The 20,980-nt window shown below is 33.7% G+C and overlaps 2 protein-coding genes and 1 pseudogene across 2 annotated transcripts; all 3 read left to right on the forward strand.

Moving 5' to 3' along the window:
- The first annotated feature begins 2,337 nt into the window (after nucleotides 1-2,337).
- Nucleotides 2,338-3,462, forward strand: LOC110693679 (annotated as a pseudogene).
- Nucleotides 3,463-6,321: 2,859 nt separating this feature from the next.
- LOC110693677 (germin-like protein subfamily 1 member 17) lies at nucleotides 6,322-7,580 on the forward strand. The gene is made up of 2 exons (XM_021870837.1): nucleotides 6,322-6,538; nucleotides 6,810-7,580. Exons 1-2 carry the CDS (start codon nucleotides 6,415-6,417, stop codon nucleotides 7,352-7,354), a joined length of 669 nt encoding a protein of 222 aa, XP_021726529.1. The 5' UTR covers nucleotides 6,322-6,414; the 3' UTR covers nucleotides 7,355-7,580.
- Nucleotides 7,581-15,197: 7,617 nt separating this feature from the next.
- LOC110693680 (germin-like protein) lies at nucleotides 15,198-16,332 on the forward strand. The gene is made up of 2 exons (XM_021870839.1): nucleotides 15,198-15,415; nucleotides 15,554-16,332. The coding sequence occupies exons 1-2, from the start codon at nucleotides 15,292-15,294 to the stop codon at nucleotides 16,096-16,098; spliced, it is 669 nt and encodes a 222-aa protein (XP_021726531.1). The 5' UTR covers nucleotides 15,198-15,291; the 3' UTR covers nucleotides 16,099-16,332.
- Nucleotides 16,333-20,980: the final 4,648 nt, after the last annotated feature.

Raw genomic sequence — 20,980 nt, forward strand, 5'->3', positions numbered from 1 at the left:
CAATCCGATTGCTACTCCTCCCTTAGGTATGCCGTATCCTATAGCAAATTATGTTAGTTGAGATAAGTTTTCTGCAAAACACCGAAATTTTGTTGCAGCTATTACAGGTGGGAAAGAACCACGATCCTTCAAAGAGGCAATGCAAGATCATGGTTGGAAAGTGGCCATGAAAGAAGAGATGATTTCCTTAGAAGTCAATGGCACGTGGACTTTGGAGAAGCTTCCTCCCGGAAAAAAGGCCCTTGGAAGTCAATGGTTGTATAAAATTAAATACAGCTCGGATGGTAGTATTGAACGATTAAAGGCAAGACTAGTTGTCTTTGGTAATCATCAAACTGAAGGCATTGATTATGATGAGACTTTTGCCCCGGTTGTCAAGATGACCATGGTGCGTGCTTTCCTTGCTATTGTCGCTTCAAAGAATTGGGAGTTGCATCAAATGGATGTTCACAATGCATTTCTCCATGGTGATTTAAATGAGGAAGTATACATGAAACTTCCCCCGGGTTTTTCCACTGATGAGCCGGATCTTGTTTGTCGGCTTGGAAAATCTTTATATAGCCTCAAACAAGCTCCTAGATGTTGGTTTTCCAAGTTGACTACGACCTTGAAGAAATATGGTTTTATTCAATCATATTCGGATTATTCTTTGTTTACTTACACAAAGGGTTCGATTCAACTCAATGTGCTTGTGTATGTGGATGATTTAATTGTTGCAGGGAACTATTCTACAACTTTGAAATTATTCAAAAATTATTTGAATACTTGCTTTCATATGAAGGACTTGGGAGCTCTTAAATATTTTCTTGGCATTGAGGTTGCAAGAAGTAGTACCGGATTGTTCTTGTGTCAACGCAAATATGCTTTGGATATCATCTCGGAAACAGGTCTCTTAGGGTCAAAACCGGCTATGACTCCTATGGAACAAAATCATCATTTGGGGCGTGCTACTACATCGATTTTACATGATCCGGAGCCTTATCGAAGGCTGGTTGGGCGCCTTGTTTATCTTGCCGTAACTCGGCCTAATTTAACTTACTTTGTGCACGTACTCTCCAAGTTCTTGAAAGCTCCCCAAGAAGCTCACTGGGAGGCTGCATTGCGTGTGGTACGCTACCTTAAGGGTCAAAGAATATTGCTGAAGACCGACAGTGATCTCACCTTCGAGGGGTGGTGCGATGCGGACTGGGCTGCTTGTCCCCTCACGCGTCGTTCAGTTTCGGGTTGGTTGGTCTTTTTAGGCCACTCACCGATTGCTTGGAAGTGCAAGAAGCAACCAACGGTGGCCACTTCTTCGGGTGAATCGGAGTATCGTTCTATGTGTTCTATAACAATGGAGATGAAGTGGTTAAAGGGTCTACTTTTGAGCTTGGGTGTCCAACACCCTCGTGCTATTCCCATTTTTTGTGATAGTCAAGCGGCGATACACATTACTCAAAATCCCTTTTTCATGAGCGCACAAAGCATATCGAAGATGACTGTCACTTTGTTCGGGATGCTATTCAAGACGGTCTAATTATTCCTCATCATGTGCGCACAAATGAGCAATTAGCGGACATTTTTACTAAGGCCTTGGGGAAGCAGCAGTTTGATTATCTCCTTAGCAAGTTGGGAATCTTTGATCCAAGTGCTCTAATTTGAGGGGGGGGGGGTGTTAGGAAAGATATGATAGAATATATTCAAGATCTTATGGTTAGGCAAGATATATTTCCTAGCTATATTTATGTTATTATCTTAGGCTAGGATATTTAGTTTCCTAGTTTAATATTAGGAAATTTTGACTTTTACCACCAAAAAATTTGGACAAATTGTTTTTTACCACCTACCATTTTAAAAGTTGTATTTTACCACCAAATAATGTTCTAAAAATTGTTTTTCACCACCTACCGTTAAGAAAACCGTTAAATCTAACGGTGTTTAAAAACATTCTTCGATTTTCGTGCCTAAAATATGTTCTTTATAGGTTTAGGGGGGCATTTTGGCCCTACGGGTCCAATTTGAGGTCAAAGATAAAAAAATGATCAGAAATACCTCGTTTTGCGTGTTCACGCAATTCGATATATTTTTAAACACGCAAAATGAGGTATTTCCGATCATTTTTTATCAATTTTGACCTCAAATTGGACCCATAGGGCCAAAATACCCCCCTAAACCTATGAAGAACATATTTTGGGCACGAAAATCGAAGAATTTAAAAAAATTCCGTTAGATTTAACGGTTTTCTAAATGGCAGGTGGTAAAAAAGAATTTTTTGAGTTTTATTTGGTGGTAAAATACAACTTTTAAAATAGTAGGTGGTAAAAAACAATTTGTCGAAATTTTTTGGTGGTAAAAGTCAAAATTTCCTTAATATTATCTTTGATATTATCTTCCTTGTTGCTCAAGGAGACCTCTTGTATAAATATTGATCATAATTAATGAGAAGGGCAAGCAATTGAGTATTCATCTTAACATGGAAGCTCGTTATTTTCTTGTTTACCTTACTTTCTTAGCCATGTCTTCCTACATGGCCTATGCGACTGTACCTACTCAGCTACAAGACTTTTGTGTTGCGGTAAATGACCCAAATAATGAATGTATGTTTTTTTTTTTTTTTTTTTTTTTTTTTTTTTTTTTTTTTTGTGTGTGTCCAATTTAATTACAAATGTTGTGAATTTATTTAATTTTAATTTCGATTTGTACTTTATTGTTAAAATTGATGCTAATTAAGGACTATTTAATAAATTTGCAGTGTTTGTGAATGGATTGTTATGTAAGAATCCAATGGATGCTAAACCCGAGGATTTCTTTAAGGATGGGCTAGACATGCAAGGGGACACTAACAATAGGGTACAATCCGCTGTTACACTAGTCTCTGCATTACAACTTCCAGGGCTCAACACCCTCGGCATCTCATTGGCTAGGATTGACTACGCACCTTACGGCCTTAATGAAAGAAGATAATTCCTTGAATATATCTTGGCCTATCAAAGGCATTATATACAAACTAGAGTACGTATAGTTAGCTACAATTAAGGACCTAACTTCCTTTAAATAAGGAAGAGATAATATACAAAATATATACTTAACAACTATACACTACCAGAATATATTGATGTATATCAATATATTCTAACACTTAACCCTCCTCACACTCATCCTCGTGCAAGCGAAATCCTTACAGTCATTGAAGGAACCCTCTATGTAGGCTTTGTAACTTCCAACCTTGCAAACGGCGATAACAAGTTGTTCACTAAGGTGCTTAACAAAGGTGATGTGTTTGTTTTTCCACAAGGCCTCATTCATTTTCAATTCAATATTGGAAAATACCCTGCTATTGCTGGATTAAGCAGCCATAACCCTGGTACGGTCACCATTGCTAACGCCGTTTTCGGGGCTGATATACCTATCAATGTTGATGTACTAAGCAAGGCCTTCTAGCTAGATGCACACATAGTGAAGATGCTTCAGTCGAAATTTTGAACAAGCCCTTATTCCGTATGATTAATGAGTACTATAATAGTTATATAATAATAAAGTGATCTATATGGTCTTACTTGGTTTATCAACGTTACTTCTTCATGGTCTAAATATATCCTAGTAATCCTACATTCTTCCTACTATATTGTACGAGCGCGCTAATACACACATGTACCTTGTTATGTCAATATTGAAATTTTTTCACCTTGGAGCATTGCCTTAGCTTTTACCTCCAACATGTTGTGTTTCGTTCAAGAACAAGGTAGAAATGAAAGGGCGCCAAGATTTTTATGTTGAAATAAATAAAATATTGTGGATTTAACTTCCTTTGAACATTAGGCGCGTCCCCATGCCACCGTCAGCTCCGTCATAATTACCTTATGTTATTTAACCAAAGCTAAACTACAATTGGGTTAATTTTAAAGGTGAAAAAAAAAGTAACAGATTCTTAAAGGTGAAAATTACCAATTGTTAATAATCCTGTATTTAAATTATATACTTATTAACTCTCGTATTTTATTATTTGCTCAATTTTTTCTTTTTTGAAAACTTTTAACAATATTTTACTATTTTCACTTCACTAGTGTTCCCCTCTATCGTATTTTAATATTTTTCAATTTTCATACTCTCTTTCCTACCACTTATATATACTTACTTTTGCCTTTTTTTTTTAATCCACTTTCATTCTATTTATTACTTTTCTAAAACTCTGAAATTTGAAGAAATGAAGCAAGTAATAAAATATGGAATGTGTATATCCTCCCTTCCTTATAAAAAGTAGAAAATAATTCTTAGGGATAGTGTGATACCAACTATACCCTAAAAAATATGTACAAAATTGTGTATTTATCGTTTTAACTCTCATTAATATTTTTACTAACTCGTTAATATATTTAATGGTTTATTTTTCATTAAACACATCATCAATTATACACATCGTCAAATATATATATATATATATATATATATATATATATATAATTCTACGTATGAAGACTCTGTTTATTTATTTTTACTCTTTTGTGATTGCTCTTCTTATTTACAATCTTGTTGTCCTTTAATTACAACTATTGTTAAGGTTTATTAGCTTTTAAATTGTACATTAATTTATGGCACGCATATAAACAACGTTATGGAATTTAAATGACATTCATATTAAATAATGATATTTGAGCAGATGTTATCAAGAGGTATAAAATAACTTAAAAATCCTTAAATCGAGGGAAATCGATGATAGAAAAAAATGGTATCAATTATTGAGAGAATTTAAGAGGAAAAATATAACTAAGTGGTTATTGCTTTAGTATTAGATATAGATGTAGATATTAGATGGTCGTAGAACATTGAAATTACATTATTAAGTTTTTAGCTACAACGAACATTTCACATATTATTACTCCGTATGACCAAAGCTCACAAAAAATTCGTTTGAAGAAAAACACGTGAAGTATTATTGAATCATGAAATCAATTAAGAGTTCTAAACTAACAATAGCTTAAGATATGAAGGGTTGCAAATTAAATATTATTTAACAATAATTTTGAAATAACACTGTCAAACTTTCATATGAGTTTTAAAAAATAATTATCATAAAAGATTTTAATGGCTTTCTTATACTTCTACAAAGCCTACCATATAGGCACATAAACTAAATAGTACGTATTAAAACCACCAGGTCTACCTCCTAAACCGAAGGTGTAAATACATGCCAATACAACTTCTATGCAAGAGCTAGCCCCTTCGTACAACTTCTATGCAAGAGCTAGCCCCTTTACGCGCATCACGTGTCGACACGCGTAGGACACCCTAGTAAATGTAGAAGGAGTATAAAAGAATTCGTACCTCAGGTGGAATTTCAGTGTTGAAATTCATTAATTCCGTATGTCATTAACTGCACGTTTGCACCCTTTGATAACATTGACATCTTTGTACCTTATTATTGATTGGATCGCTAATGTAGGTCATCTTGTTAGTGATAACATGGACATTACTCTTTGTACCTCCTCGTCTTTGTACCCTATTATTTCTTCTGATGCATTAGGAAATACCCCTCGTGAGGAGGGCTTCCTAATGGTTTAAATTTTTCTTACCCTTTAAAAAAAAATGCATGTTTGCACCCACCGCCAAAGGTTGTGTTGTACTTTGCTCCACTAACTAAAGTCGTGTTGCTGAGTGCATATTCGGCCAATTTTGCCAAAAATAAAAATAATACGGAGTAAAAGATTGCCATAAAATGGTTATGTATAGAATATACACAGTAGAAAAAAAAAATTCCAATTAAAACTTAGAGGTAGTAGTTAGAAAATCATTCATCTTAATTGTACATAGTTTAACCAACAAGAGTTGACTCAAGTGCTAAGCAACTTGATGTCGTTTAAGGGAGATCTCAGTTTCAAGCCTCACCAAATGCGAAAATCTCTTATTGGGAGACACATCCACTATAAGCCAGGTGTGTAACCCAGCTTAAATCCAAATATAATCGGAGTTAAGCTTCAGTGAACCAGGTGGGGCAAACTCAGTCTTACATAGTTTATATTGTACTTATCTGTTTTTCGCATTTATCAAAAGATCCTATGTTGCGTACTCTTGCTAATCGGATATTGCATTATTAATACGTCCTACTCAATCTGATCAACCTAATCTTACAACATTTTGATTTAGTTGTTTAAATAAAGTTAAGTTACATGTATGACTATGTCAAAAATGCAAGACTGAAGCAGTCATTACCTGCCAAGTTAAAAATTAGACCAATAACTAACTACCCTCATTAAAAATCTAAACAATTGAAAAAAGAAAGTTTCATGAATAAGACACACCATAGCGTACTAACCCCAACCTCAACTATAAAAGGGATCCTTTAGCATGCAAGAAGGTTATAACACTTGCATACTTTGTAATACTCACATACATTATTAAGCGCAACATACCAATTTTGCAAGAAAAAAAAAATAAAAAATGGAAGCTCGTTATTTTCTTGTTTACCTTACTTTCTTAGCCATGTCTTCCTGCATGGCCTACGCGACTGATCCTACTCAGCTACAAGATTTTTGTGTTGCAGTGAATGACCCAAATAATCAGTGTATGATTTTTGCCCAATTTAATTTCAAATGTATAAGCATTAAAAACACTTGAAAATTGTATAAAATTAGGAATTCATGACAAAAATACGCGCAGATCAGTGTAAATAGTGCGTTTGTCATGATTTTCTAATTTTAAACAATTTTCAGGAGTGTTTTTAATGCTTATATGTAGCACTAATAGCTATATATAACATTTTCCTTTAACTTATTTACGATATGTACTTTACTTTTAAAATTGATGCTGACTAAGGAGTATTTAAAAATTTGCAGTGTTTGTGAATGGATTGCTTTGTAAGAATCCAATGGATGCTAAACCCGAGGATTTCTTTAAGGATGGGCTAGACAAGCCAGGGGACACTAACAATAGGGTACAATCCGCTGTTACACTAGTCTCTGCATTACAACTTCCAGGGCTCAACACCCTCGGCATCTCATTGGCTAGGATTGACTATGCGCCTTACGGCCTTAACCCTCCTCACACACATCCTCGTGCAAGTGAAATCCTTACAGTCATTGAAGGAACCCTCTATGTAGGCTTTGTAACTTCCAACCTTGCTAACGGCGATAATAAGTTGTTTACAAAGGTGCTTAACAAAGGTGATGTGTTTGTTTTTCCACAAGGCCTCATTCATTTTCAATTCAATATTGGAAAATATCCTGCCATTGCTATTGCTGGACTAAGCAGCCAAAACCCTGGTACGGTCACCATTGCTAACGCCGTTTTCGGGGCTGATCCACCTATCAATGTTGATGTACTAAGCAAGGCCTTCCAGCTAGATGAACACATAGTGAAGATGCTCCAATCAAAATTTTAAATTAGCCTTTAATTGATTAAGCCACGATTTTGAAGTATTATTTCATACAATAAACAACCTAGTGATCGTTATGGTTGTCTTGTTCTAAATACACATCCTACTATATATATGAGTGCGTGCTAATACATACACACGTTTTACTTGTTAGTTGTTACTTGTTATATCGTTTTTGAATTGTTATGGAACAATGATCAATGATATATACTTTATGATGGACTTTGAATAATATACAATACATTTTATTAAGTTATACTTCCTCAATTTTTTTTATTCTTGTAGCACGGTTGATTTCATGCTAATCATCAATGCAATATATTGAACACCAATATTATTAATTATCAATAAGAATAAAATATATATCATAGATTTGATATTATAAAAGTGTAAATCAAGGGGAATTGGATAAGATTATACTATGTATTTGACAACTAATTACATTTCCTTAGCTAAAATCATCAAAATCCGTCAAAAAAAATATTGCATTAGTCAAAGTGTTACAAGAACCCTCTTCTATATAAGAGCTCAATCTTATATATGAACAAATTTCAGCCGTTTATTAGTTTTGATCTAATCATCTGAAATGATCATTTAGTAATGTCATTTCTGTAATAACAATATTTGATTTTTTTTTTAATATTAACCTACGTGGGATTCGAACATAAGCAAAAAATTTAGAGCATAAGAATAATTTAAAACACAGGAAAAAATTTAGATTATAAGCTGAATATTAAATTTAGAACATAGGAAAAAAAAAATTAGAACATAACCTGAAAAAATTAAAATATAAGAAATAATTTAGAATATAAGCAGAAAAAAGTTAATATATTTTAAAGTGAAGTATTAATTTAATTCCAAAATATATCAACTCTTGTACAGTTGTACGTATATAATTAGAGTTAGACCGGTGCACTTTATTGATCATTATTCCCTTTTGTACCCTTCAAATCTAGGATCACTAGATTGAAGTGATGAATGCGTGGTTTGGTAATCAAATAATGTTATATGTCAAAAAAGAAAAAAAAAAATCAAATATTGTTATTGATTTTTTTACACAATATTGTTATTGATTCAAATAAAGTAGATGATAAACAATACAGTCGTATATTATCATACTATAATCAAATTATTAATAGATAGTCTTCATAAAACATTTACAAATGAAAGATCGATGTATGAATTTAACAAGCACATAACAACTCAAATCAAATAATAGAGTAGTTCCCTTCATTAAAAAGACATTATTTAGGGCGTGTTGAGTAAAATATACTAAGTATATGTGAAAGTATTTGTTAGCTGTCAACAAGATGTAGTTGTGAATATAGATAATTTAGGTATGAGTGTTCGATAAAGTAGCGATTGACTAGTTGTTACATATAAAAATCAATATTTTATATTTAAAACTATAGATTAAATTTTCAACAGCTACCGGCCTCTACTTTCAAAAGCTAATATTTCTAACTTTTCATAAATAAAGCTACCTCCAAACACTCACATTTTTTGTTAAGTAAAAGTTACCTAAAAGCTACTCAAATGCATGCTAGCGCCAAACATGCCCATAATTGACACTCATGTTAGATATTACAGTACATTATGGTCCATGGAATATCTATATTACTAGCTAGAATATATTTTCTCCGTTTTCTTTTCAATGTAACACACCTTTTGGACACGACACTTTAATAAAGAGATTAATTAATAATGTATGTAAACGTATCAAAATATTTTAAAATACCTAACCCGTCTCTAATGTTGGTGTTGAAATTATCAAGGAGCAAAATTTATATTACTCCCTTCGTGTTTTTTGTTTAAGTGTTACAGTTTGACCGAAATATAGTTTTAGACAATTTAATTGACTTAAATAAAATAAGAGATAAGTGGGGTAGTTGGAGTATTTAAAAAATTGTAAAAGAAATATAGTAGGGTTAGTTGTTAGTTTATTGAAAAATAATGAGAGAGGAAAGATATAGTAAAAATAAAAAAAAAGTAGTAGTGGGTTTGGGTGGGGATCATGAGAGGAGAGATATGTAATATTTTAATGTAGCTTTTTGCCAGAAAAAGGAAGTGTAACACTTATTAAAACACGACTGGATTTGGTAATTGTAACACTTAAAAAAATATGGAGGAAGTATTCTATCATTACACCAATGAGGAGCTCATTATATTTAAACAATGCAGTTTTATTGAGAAAGAAAACAATAACATACACTACTTAAAGGAAGTGTAACACTTATTAAAACACGACTGGATTTGGTAAGTGTAACACTTAAAAAAATACGGACGGAGTATTCTATCATTACACCAATGAGGAGCTCATTATATTTAAACAATGCAGTTTTATTGAAAAAAAAACAATAACATACACTACTTAAAGAAAGTAAAAAGTTACTAAACTTTAGAAATTAATTGACCAATTTTTAAAGGTAAAAATTAACTTTTTGAAAATTCTAGAGAGAAAATAAAGGATCGGATCAGAGAAGCACGGTCAAAGACCAGACCAGAAGTTATCTGTTGCCTTGAATTTAGGGATGTCAGTGCGTTGAACTTATGGGGAAGAAGTTCCTTGTCCAGCGAGACCCCTTGTGAACTCATCCCCTGAAATTTATAGTCACTAGATAGCTTGTTTAAACTTTCTTGCATGAGGTTCATTTGTTGTTGCTTCACGGGATCATCGATCTTGAGTGTGAGTAGCTTCAGTGTCTCAGTCACGGTAACCAATTGGTTCCTAAGCTCATTGACTTCTTCTTGAGTTGCCATTATCTTTTTAGCCTTCCTCTTTTGACGAATCGGTTTATCAAAAAGCGAGACCTGAATAAAGAGGTTGTCCTTGATTAATCGCCTTTCTCTCCTCGACCAAGTACTGTGGAAAAGGAATTTGGGGATATTCATTGTTAATTATTTGACTCAAACTTTATTCAACATGCAATGGATGGAGGAAGTGAAGAAAGATTGGAATAGAATGTGAAGAAAAAATGATGTAGATGGAGGGATATGAAGGATTAGGAATAGAATGTACCCCCAACTCAAATGACGGAAAAAGACCGACTAATGCATGAACCTAAGACATTGTCATGGTGACATATACTCAAAGTGTGTGCTAAGATTAGTGAGTGTAGATAGTACGTTAAGACTCGTGTCATGACCATGTGGCTAGACTATGTGACTAGACTCAAGCAAAGACTAAGTTAAGACTTCACGTATATGCATTAAACTTGACAGACTGTGGTATTTTAGTCATAACCTTTTATCTGTGACTTTGATTTGAATGAAATCAACGCCAAATTAAAGATAAAACTCGGGGCTACAGATCCATATGTTGTACGACTCGTAGTTCTTCCTAGAACTCCGTCTATGACCAAAACAAGTTGACGTTTGTGCAGTATACGGGAATAAAAATCCGGGTTGACTTAAAGGAATTATGACTCGATTTTATGTTTATTTATTAGCTCAAAGTAATTAATTAATTAATTAAACAAAATCCTTTAGTCATTAATCAGTTTATTTAGTCTTAACACAAGTCAAACAAACGGTTAGGAAAAATCACATAGAGTATGCACAACAAATAATGCACAATTAGTCAAGTAGGCACAATATGATGCAATGAGTTTGCAACCTAACCATGACTCTAGTTCTCTAAAGTTCGGGATATGGTTTAGTCAATAGAGGGTCCATGGTTAATTGTCCGGATGCACCGCGCGAAAGCCTAACCGTGAAGGGTTGGCGCGAGTGGATGGGACACCGCGAGCTTTAGAAAAAACTCGCTTCCATAGTTTGGTGAATTCAACATCTCGGATGTACCCTTTGTTGCACGGAGCGTTCAATCGGGTAGATGGAGCATGAATTCCCAGAGGGTTATGTCCATATGTAGAACACATATGGGTTTCAGAAAAGTGAGAAAAAATTCAATCAGGAAGTAGGATCGAGCAAACAATACGAAAACCGGTCGAAATTAGAACGCATATTTCTGGCTCGGTATTGGGGGAAATTGGCGCCAGCAAACAGAGACTGGCGCCAGCTTTTAACTGTAGCGCCTGGCGCCAATACTGGCGTCTGGCGCTACGACTAAAATGCTGGCGCCAAGCTCTGGCCCCTGACGCTACTTCCCACATGCCTCAGCAGCTTTCTGTGCTCGATAAAATTTTCTAGTTTCGCGCGGTGTTATTTCGGTCCTAGTTGTGAAAGATATTTCTCAAATTTCCTACGTGTAAAATCGTATGTTTTTAACTCATTACGGATGGTCTTTCCAATGAGATATTTTTTATGCATATGACAATAATGTTAATCAAAATTACGCACATGAAATACTTAGAACGTTTCGAGTCTCATCCACTCATTCTAAATCATTGCCGAAACAAATTCAGGAATTAAAATAGAAATCCTCCCCAGCGGAGTCGCCAAAAAACTGTGGGGAATATTTCAAGCGTTAAACCCCTAGCTTGAACCCCACTGTGATCATACACTAAAGTACGGTGGCATCCAAAAGGGAAGAAGATAGAGCAAAAGAGTCGCCAACAAGTTTTAGGAACTTGTAAACCGTTCACAGGGTGAAGGTTACACCCCTTAACGATCCAAGAGATCGTGAACTCCATAAGGTCTAGAACCAAATAAGGGTTCGGGGATGAAGGTACAAATCCAACCTAAAATAGATTGAACCTGCCCTAATAATAGGCCTCTACTTTATTCTGATCGTATTCATGTGCGCTTTCTAATTAACATGCAATCAATAGGATTAACCCTAAACCTGTTTATCTATGTTGGTTGAATATTAATGCACAAACAAACTATTATTGACGATCACTTGAATTATAATCAAATTAACCCTAACAAGATTATCAAATATCTTATTAAACGTGATTACAAGTACCAATTCCCTTTAACATGCATAAAGGTGTGATCAAGCAATAAAAAGTAAATAATATTAAGCAACATAATAATAATCAATAAATATCATGACAATAAAATTATAATCATCATCAAGATAATAATAATAATAATAATAATAATCATAAAAATAATTATAATAATAATAATCGTCATATTAAAATAATAATCGTCAAAATAATAATAATAATATTCATAAACATCATAAATTATAACAATTATGATCATAATCATGTTCATGTTAATATTAAAGCATAATAATAGCAAGATCCCAGGCATGATACTAACAAGATTAATAACAAACTCTAGCATGTCACTAAGCAATAAAAATCTAATCTTTAACCCTAACATGATACTAACAATCATAAATATTAGGAAGAACATAGGAAGCATCGTAACAATCATATTTAATATTAAAGTTACCCTAGACATGATACTAGGAATATCATGATAACAATCTAAACATGAATTCTACATCAATAAATCAATAAATCATTAAAGCACTTACTTTGATGCCTCGTACCTCTTTCTAATAACAAAATACACACGTTAGTAACTTCAAGGAATATAATAAACAAAACAATCAAATTAAATAATTGAAATAGAGATTTGGGGCCAAACCCTCAGAAATTAAACCTTTCACGTCTAGGGCGAAAATAACTTCGAATATGGCTAGGTGTTTCTAAATCTTGCGAATGCGGAATTTTGTATGAAAAAGACTAATTTAAAAGAGAGAGATGAATGAATTAAGAGAAAATTAGGGAATTAATGATTGCGAATGAAAACTGATTGTTGATGAGAATTGGTGAATGAAAACGGAGTTTTTAATACGTTATTTATAGAGAAAATCAACCAAAAAGATAAATTAACAAAACAAAGTTTGGCGCACGAAAAACAGAGCTGGCGCCAACCCTGGCTAATTGGCGCCAGGCGCCAATGGCTAGCACCAGGCGCCAGTGCCTGGAGTCAGGCGCCAAGCCTGTTTTTAACGCGTTTTCAAAAATCAGATAAGTTTGCCGTACTGGAGGATAAAATCATATATTTTCCTCGAAAATGCTATTTGATTTTAATTAAAACTCTGAAAAGTCAACAAAAGTCAATTTATCAATGCTAATTGAATTAGGAATGAAAAGAACCTTCTAGAAGAATCTAGAAGATTAAAATCATTCCTAATTGCATTAGGAATGATAAATTACATTAGGCCCTCCTCAAGATCATTGGGCCGCATATCTCAAAACGGGCCCAGTTTAGTAGATTGGTCATAACTTCCTCAATATTCATCGGAATTGGGCTTATAATATATCGTTGGAAAGCTCTTGTCAAGCCCCATCCAACTAAACTACTATTGGACCCATATCATGGACCAACCAAACTGGATTGGCTGTTTTCTTAAATAAGTTTTCAAAAACAGAAAGAAGAGAAAAGAAATTAAAACTATCCGCAACACTAAACTTTCCACACTTTCGCTTCATTCAATTATGATTCGATGTGAAAGGTACTCATCACCGGGTTTGGTTTTGGGGAGACACAAATGGGCGTCTACACCCCTCTAACTTAACAAGAAAATTCTGTAAAACCAACAAGTAACCCCTATAACACTAAAAAGTAACCCTATAAAACCAACGAGTAACCCCTAAAACAAGTACACTGTAATTTTTAAAAGTAATCCCTACATAATGAAAAAAGTAAATATTGTTGTATCTTCTACATTAGCAAGCTCCTCGAGCATCTTCTTAGCAGCCTCCATTTCATCTGCCTTTTGTTTCTTTTCATTCTCTAGTAATTCTTCATAAATTGCTTGATTTCTACTCACGAATTCTTTTACACCATCCAAAACAATCTCACGATGCTTGTTCAAATTATAGAGCATAGATGACAGGAAATTCGAAAAGTTACTAAAATTAGGGTTTGATTTATATCAGAAGTAGGAGAGTTCAGCGTATATGTCGATCCTTTCTTTCCCTTGGGGAAGATTATCTTGATTTTAGTCATTATCAACGAAAAGAACAATTTAGAGGAGAGAGAATTTGAGGAGAAGAATTTGAGGAGAGAGAGGAAGAAGAACAGTTTGAGGAGAGAGAAAATGGAAACCGAGAAAATGAGAAAACTTTGGGAAAGAAGAACCTTTTGATGTAATAAAATGAAAAAAAAGAAAGGCACTTTTTTTTTTAATTTAAAATAACGGAGTCCGTTATATGAAACGGACTGGCCACACCATGTGGCCAGCCACATATAAGAATTTGCCCAAATTAGGTTGAACTAGTTGATAAAAAAATATTGAATAAAAAGTTATCATATTCTATTGCTGTAAAAAAAATAATTGTCATTAAAAAATAACAAAAATGAATGACAAATATAAAGTGCAAGATATGCTAACATATTAAAATTTTGAGAAATATTGTATATCTTAATATGTTAGCATATCTTACTCCCCTTAAATTCATCACCGATATATATTAAATTTTTCATTAAAAAATCTTTCATTACTCTATATAATGACTTTTATTTTAACATATTAATCTTTATGTTAATATAGGAACCAAATTTATTTAAGAGTTTGTAATTGATTAAACTTTTACAAAAATAAAGGTAGTAGTTAGAAAATCATGCATCTTAGATTCTTACTCTTGTACGAAGTATATACTTTAGATTGTGCTTATCTGTTTTTCGCATTTATCAAAACACCCTACGTACTCATAATGTTTGGAATATTACATTATTAGTTAAAACATACTATTCTAACTGATCAACCTAATCTTATAACATTAGTTGATTAAGTTAATTATTTAAAACTATATTCATGATCTGACTATGTCAATAATGCAAGACTGACGAGGTCATTACCTGCTAAGTAAAAAAATTAAACCACTAAATAACTACCCTCATTGAAAATAAAAACAATTAAAAAAGAATTTTCATGATAATTAATGACCAATTCTATGCACGTCTTTGAACTATTAAAGGATCAATTAGCATGCAAGAAGATTATAACTTGCACTTTGTAATAATACTCTCATACATAATTGAGTGTAACATACCAATTTCATAAAAAACTTAAGATGGAAGCTCGTTATTTTCTTGTTTACCTTACTTTCTTAGCCATGTCTTCCTACATGGCCTATGCGACTGATCCTACTCAGCTACAAGACTTCTGTGTTGCGGTAAACGATCCAAATAATGAACGTATGTTTTTGTTTTTTTTTTTTTGTTTTTTTTTGTCCAATTTAATTACAAACATTATGAATTTATTTAATTTTAATTTTGATTTGTACTTTATTTTTAAAATTGATGCTAATTAAGGAGTATTTAATAATTTTGCAGTGTTTGTGAATGGATTGTTTTGTAAGAATCCAATGGATGCTAAACCCGAGGATTTCTTTAAGGATGGGCTAGACAAGCCCGGGAACACTAGCAATAGGGTACAATCCGCTGTCACTCTAGTCTCTGCATTACAACTTCCAGGGCTCAACACCCTCGGCATATCCTTGGCTAGGATTGACTATGCACCATATGGCCTTAATCCTCCTCACACTCATCCTCGTGCAAGCGAAATTCTTACGGTCATTGAGGGAAGCCTCTATGTAGGCTTTGTAACTTCCAACCTTGCTAACGGCGATAACAAGTTATTCGCTAAGGTGCTTAACAAAGGCGATGTGTTTGTTTTCCCACAAGGCCTCATTCATTTTCAATTCAATATTGGAAAATATCCTGCTATTGCTATTGCTGGATTAAGCAGCCAAAACCCTGGTACGGTCACCATTGCTAACGCCGTTTTCGGGGCTGATCCACCTATTAATGTTGCTGTACTAAGCAAGGCCTTCCAGCTAGATGAACACATAGTGAAGATGCTCCAATCGAAATTTTGAAAGAGCCCCTAATTCATATGATTTTGGAGTGTTTATACAATAATAACCAAGTGATTGATATGGTCTTGGTTTATCAACGTTACTTCTTTTGTTCTAAATATCTATATATCCTAGTAGACTAGTAGTCCTACTAGTATAGGCTACTATATTGTAAGCGTGCTGATACACGCATGTTGCTTGTTTTGTTACTATTGAATTATAATGGAACAAACGAAGTTCTTAAGTTTTACGTTATACTTTCTCTTTAATTACTTGTCACACTTTGTTTTTATGCTTTTCAATTTATTATTCGTCACTTATATATTCATTATGAGGGATACCCAGTTAATTCCTCACATAAACAAAATTTGTTTATCTGGGGGTATAATTGACTTTTCAAGTACCAGTGGAGGGTATATGCGTCTTTTCATGTACTAGTTGAGGGGTACATGTGTAATTTCCTCACCAAACATTAAAAGCAAAAAGCAAATAGTACTGGACAGCTCACCAAAAGTACTGAATAAATGACCCTGCTTTTTCAATATATTTACAAAAATGCCATCAGATTAACAAAAATTCATTTATCTGGCATATTAACTTGTATTTTCCCATTCATTATACATAAGTAAAGAATATAAAATTTTCATGTCAAGTTTGCAAAAAATGCATAATTAAAGTGTTAAAAAAAAACAAAACAAAACAAAAGAAGTATAATTTATTAGGAAATATTAACTTGATTTCAAAATATCAACTCTTTCTTTAAAATGGAATGTTGATACTCTAAATTTGTTCGAAATTATTAAACATTATTAGAACTTAGTTGTAAAATGACCTTATGTAGCTCTCATATATTAATTTTTATCATAACGTATACTTCCTCCGTTTATATTTTGACGCGTTCAATTTAGACATATACTTGTATATATCAAGGAGAGGAGAGAGTGATAGAGAATGATAAAGTAAATGGGGCCAGGGCCGGCTAAGGGCATGTCCAAACAGACCCTTAGCACAGGGCCCCGTAATATTGAGGGCCCAACATTTTCGGAGCCCAATTGTTAAAAAAAAATCCATTTCCACTGACTTCTTGTATTCACGAGAATCAGAGCTAAATAAACACAATTATACCAGATTCATAGAACTTAATTACCCCCATAAGTTGTCAAAACTTCAAAATTTCATTTATTGCTAATTTTCCGTTGAGGTTGCTTGTGAACTGTTCGAGCTCCGCTTGGTCAATGTTAGGCTCGAGTTCGGATTCAGCTCAAGACTAAATGAGACAATACACGAGCCAGGCTAGGCTCAGTTCGAAAAGATCGCAAGAGGCTCGAAGATTTTCTTAAAAATAAATATATGTATTTTTATGTTTAAATAAGTTAATAAGCATCTTGTCAAAGAAAAATTGTTAATAAAAACAATAAGGTCAACACTCAAGAGCCCACTATTAAAGTTTGTGCCTTGGGTTGTTTGGGTAAGCATTTCAATTTCGAGCTTATAATGACTCAAGCCAATAACGAGCCACGAGCCGAGCTCCACTTTTTGGAGCACTTGAGCTTGAGCCGAGCTCAATTTTCAAGGCTCGGTTCATTAACAGAACATGTTGGACTAACATTATTATTATTATTATTATTATTATTATTATTACTCAAAACCATACAAAGTTATACAATCTATAGAATATTAGTGAGAAGCCGAGATACAATCTGGGCCCCCACTCCTCTAGCTATAGAAAAGCCGATCCTAGTAAAGATATGAGCTGCAGCACGCGCCCCAATATCTAGAGTCTTCGAGAACTTCTGTGTTCGCTTAAGCAATGCAACAACCTCCTTTTCTAACTCCCTAAGAGAAGAGAAAGAGAAAGGAAGGAAGCCATATTCGATTGCTCGACAACTGGATTCGTACTTGAACCGCTTCCGATTGGCCGCATCAGTCACTACCCATCCAGGAACAAAGTCAGAAAGCCCAGACTGTGTCAAAGCAGAAGACCCTGTCAAGTCAACATAGACATCGCGACCACGATCCCGTGAATAAAGTAACACATCCGCAGGTCTGAGAGCCCTGTCGTTCCCTCCAAAATAACCCAATGTCCACCTCCTTTCTAGCTGAAATCCCTGACCGATAGCAAACATCAACAAGGGTATCCCGAACAACATTATGCCGATGTTTGATGCCCACAATACCAGCACAAGACACCGCGTGATCATCGTAAATATCCCCAGTAAAAACTCTTGAACAAGCAGAGCACGGCGTCGTGATAGAAAACAATGGAACACCCAACCGGTAGCACAACACACAGCGATAAGTCTTGGCGTTCATCGTCTGACCCAACCCCGGAATAGGGACCGCCCTAAGCCAAGCAGAGGTGTGATCTCCTTGCTGTGATTTCCATAATGCCGATTTCCGAGGAGTTTAAGAAAAAGCAGAGTCTGCTGAAGCGGTAACCTTTGTGAAATATATATCTGCCAATTTCTTCACGAGTTTAGGGGCAGCAACCTCACTAGGATTACTCAAAATGTCAGAATCCACTGTTCCATTAAACAGACCCAGCGCATCCTTAAAGGCTCGTCCAAGACCAACAACACCAGCATGTCGTAGAAGTTGTGTCTGCAACCCAGCAGACTGCAACCGAGAAGCAAGAAATGCATAGTGACGAACATCACCTGCAGATTATTATTATTATTATTATTATTTACCCAGATTAATATTACGGAGTAATTATTAATGACATTATACAAGTTTTATTTTATGCCCAAAATTAAGTCAGACATCAGATAAACAGTGGAGTATTATAGATTAATTAATAAATTTTAAGTTTCAAGAAACCCAAATTAATCTTCAAAAAGAAAAAAAAAATTAATTTTAAGGGCCTCTTAATTATAATTAGAACAGGGCCTTCAAATTATTTGAGACGGCCCTGAGTGGGGTAAATAGTAAATGGAAAGTAAAAAACATAACCCAAAAGGAAATGTATCAACTAAAAAAAACTTCCTAAAAAGAAATACAGAATACATATTAACTAAAAAAATGGAGGTAATAAGTATATGTTTCATGCAAATCTTATTTGAACTCCTTCACTCTTATATGTATTTATTTTTCTAAATTAAGTGAAAATAAGGGGAACATAAGGATCTTGATAGAGGTTAATAAGGGTCATTCAAGTTCTAGTTACAATTTTTTTTTTTTTTTTTTTTTTTTTTTTAGGAAAAGTTCTAGTTACAATTAAAACGGCTATTTCACCAAATGCCACTTAGTACTTACAAAATTCACCAAATGCCATCAAACTTTTCAAAATTCACCAAATGCCACTGATAAACAATACAATGACACCTCGTGCCACTAATAGCATATGAACGTTAGTTTTTTGTTAATGCAATTTTTATTTCACCAAATGCCATTACTTTGGAAAATCATTTCACCAAATGACATTACTTTTTCAAATTAATACATAATAATTATTTATTTTAATGAATAAAAATAATTTTTTTTTTCGATTTTCGTAACGAATATTGTTCGGGTAAGATTTTTGGGGTCATTTTGACCCTTCATGGGGACAAATTAAACTCGAAATTGGCCCGTTTTGCATTTTTTTTGGAAAAAAATAACAATATCAACATACAAAACGGGGCATTCATGTTATTTTTAAGTCAATTCGGAGCTTAATTTGTTCTCATAAAGGATCAAAATGACACCTAAAACCTTACCCGATCAATTTTGATGAGTAAAAAAAAAGACACGCTAATCGAAATATTTTTTAACACACAAAATGGAGTATTTACGTTTTTTTGTCAATCGTGAGTAATTTGTACCCATAAAGAGTCAAAATGACCCCCAAAACCTTAGCCGATCAATTTTGATGGTTAAAAAATAACGACACGCTAATCGAAATATTTTTCAACATATAAAACGGAGCATTTACGTGATTTTTTTTGTCAATTCTGAGCTTAATTTGTATCCATAAAGGGTGAAAATGACCCCCAAAACTATACCCGAGCAATTTTTGCCACGAAAATGAAGAATTTTTTTTTATTTTTATTGATTAAAATAAATAATTAAAATGAACCAATCATATAATGACACATGTCAAGATTTAATCTTAATGATTAACGGAGTTAATGGCCGTTAGTCATTAATGACATTTGGTGAATTATTTAAAAGCTCGATGGCATTTGGTTAATTTTGAAAACCTTGATGGCATTTGGTGAATATTTTAAGTACTCTGTGACATTTGGTGAAATAGCCGCAATTAAAATAAGTCTGAATGAATTTAGATAGATTATGATAAATTTAGTTAAGATAAGCTCAAATTAGACCCGATTCTCTTCACCTTATTTGTTATTTGTTGGTTTGTATCGTCACTTCATGTATAAATCAATTATATCATTGGTCCAAATTCGTATTGATGATTGTGCCAATCATGTAACATTTATTTTGATACAGTAGGAATAATTGTAAACCCACACCTTGAGACCCTTGAGACAAAATGTTACATCGACACCCAACAAAGTATTTGCAAGAGCAGATCAGTAGGTTGGGCCATTGGGGAATTGTATTGGGGATTTGTGGGAGAAGGTTGAGGATTGAAATGATGATTGGTTTCTACGAGTATTTGTTGGTAACAACTAACAACTCTGCCTTTTCAAACTCTTCTTTACAATCTTATGTTCCTATTTTATTGGAACATTTTGGCTTTTATACAACTTGACTAGCAAACATAAACATAAACATAGACCTATATACGAAGTAATATTTTATTACATACTGCAGAAGTGCAGAGTAACATTTTTTTTATAAGTAAGCCACAAAAATAAAGGAAAATTTTCTTTGATAATATCAAATTTAATCGCGAGACTGGGGACTTGGGATATAGCTCATGTGGTTAGAGCTTTTCACCCAATTAAGGGAATCT

Source organism: Chenopodium quinoa, unplaced genomic scaffold (assembly GCF_001683475.1).
Source record: "Chenopodium quinoa cultivar QQ74 unplaced genomic scaffold, ASM168347v1, whole genome shotgun sequence".
Taxonomy (NCBI): Eukaryota; Viridiplantae; Streptophyta; class Magnoliopsida; order Caryophyllales; family Amaranthaceae; genus Chenopodium; species Chenopodium quinoa.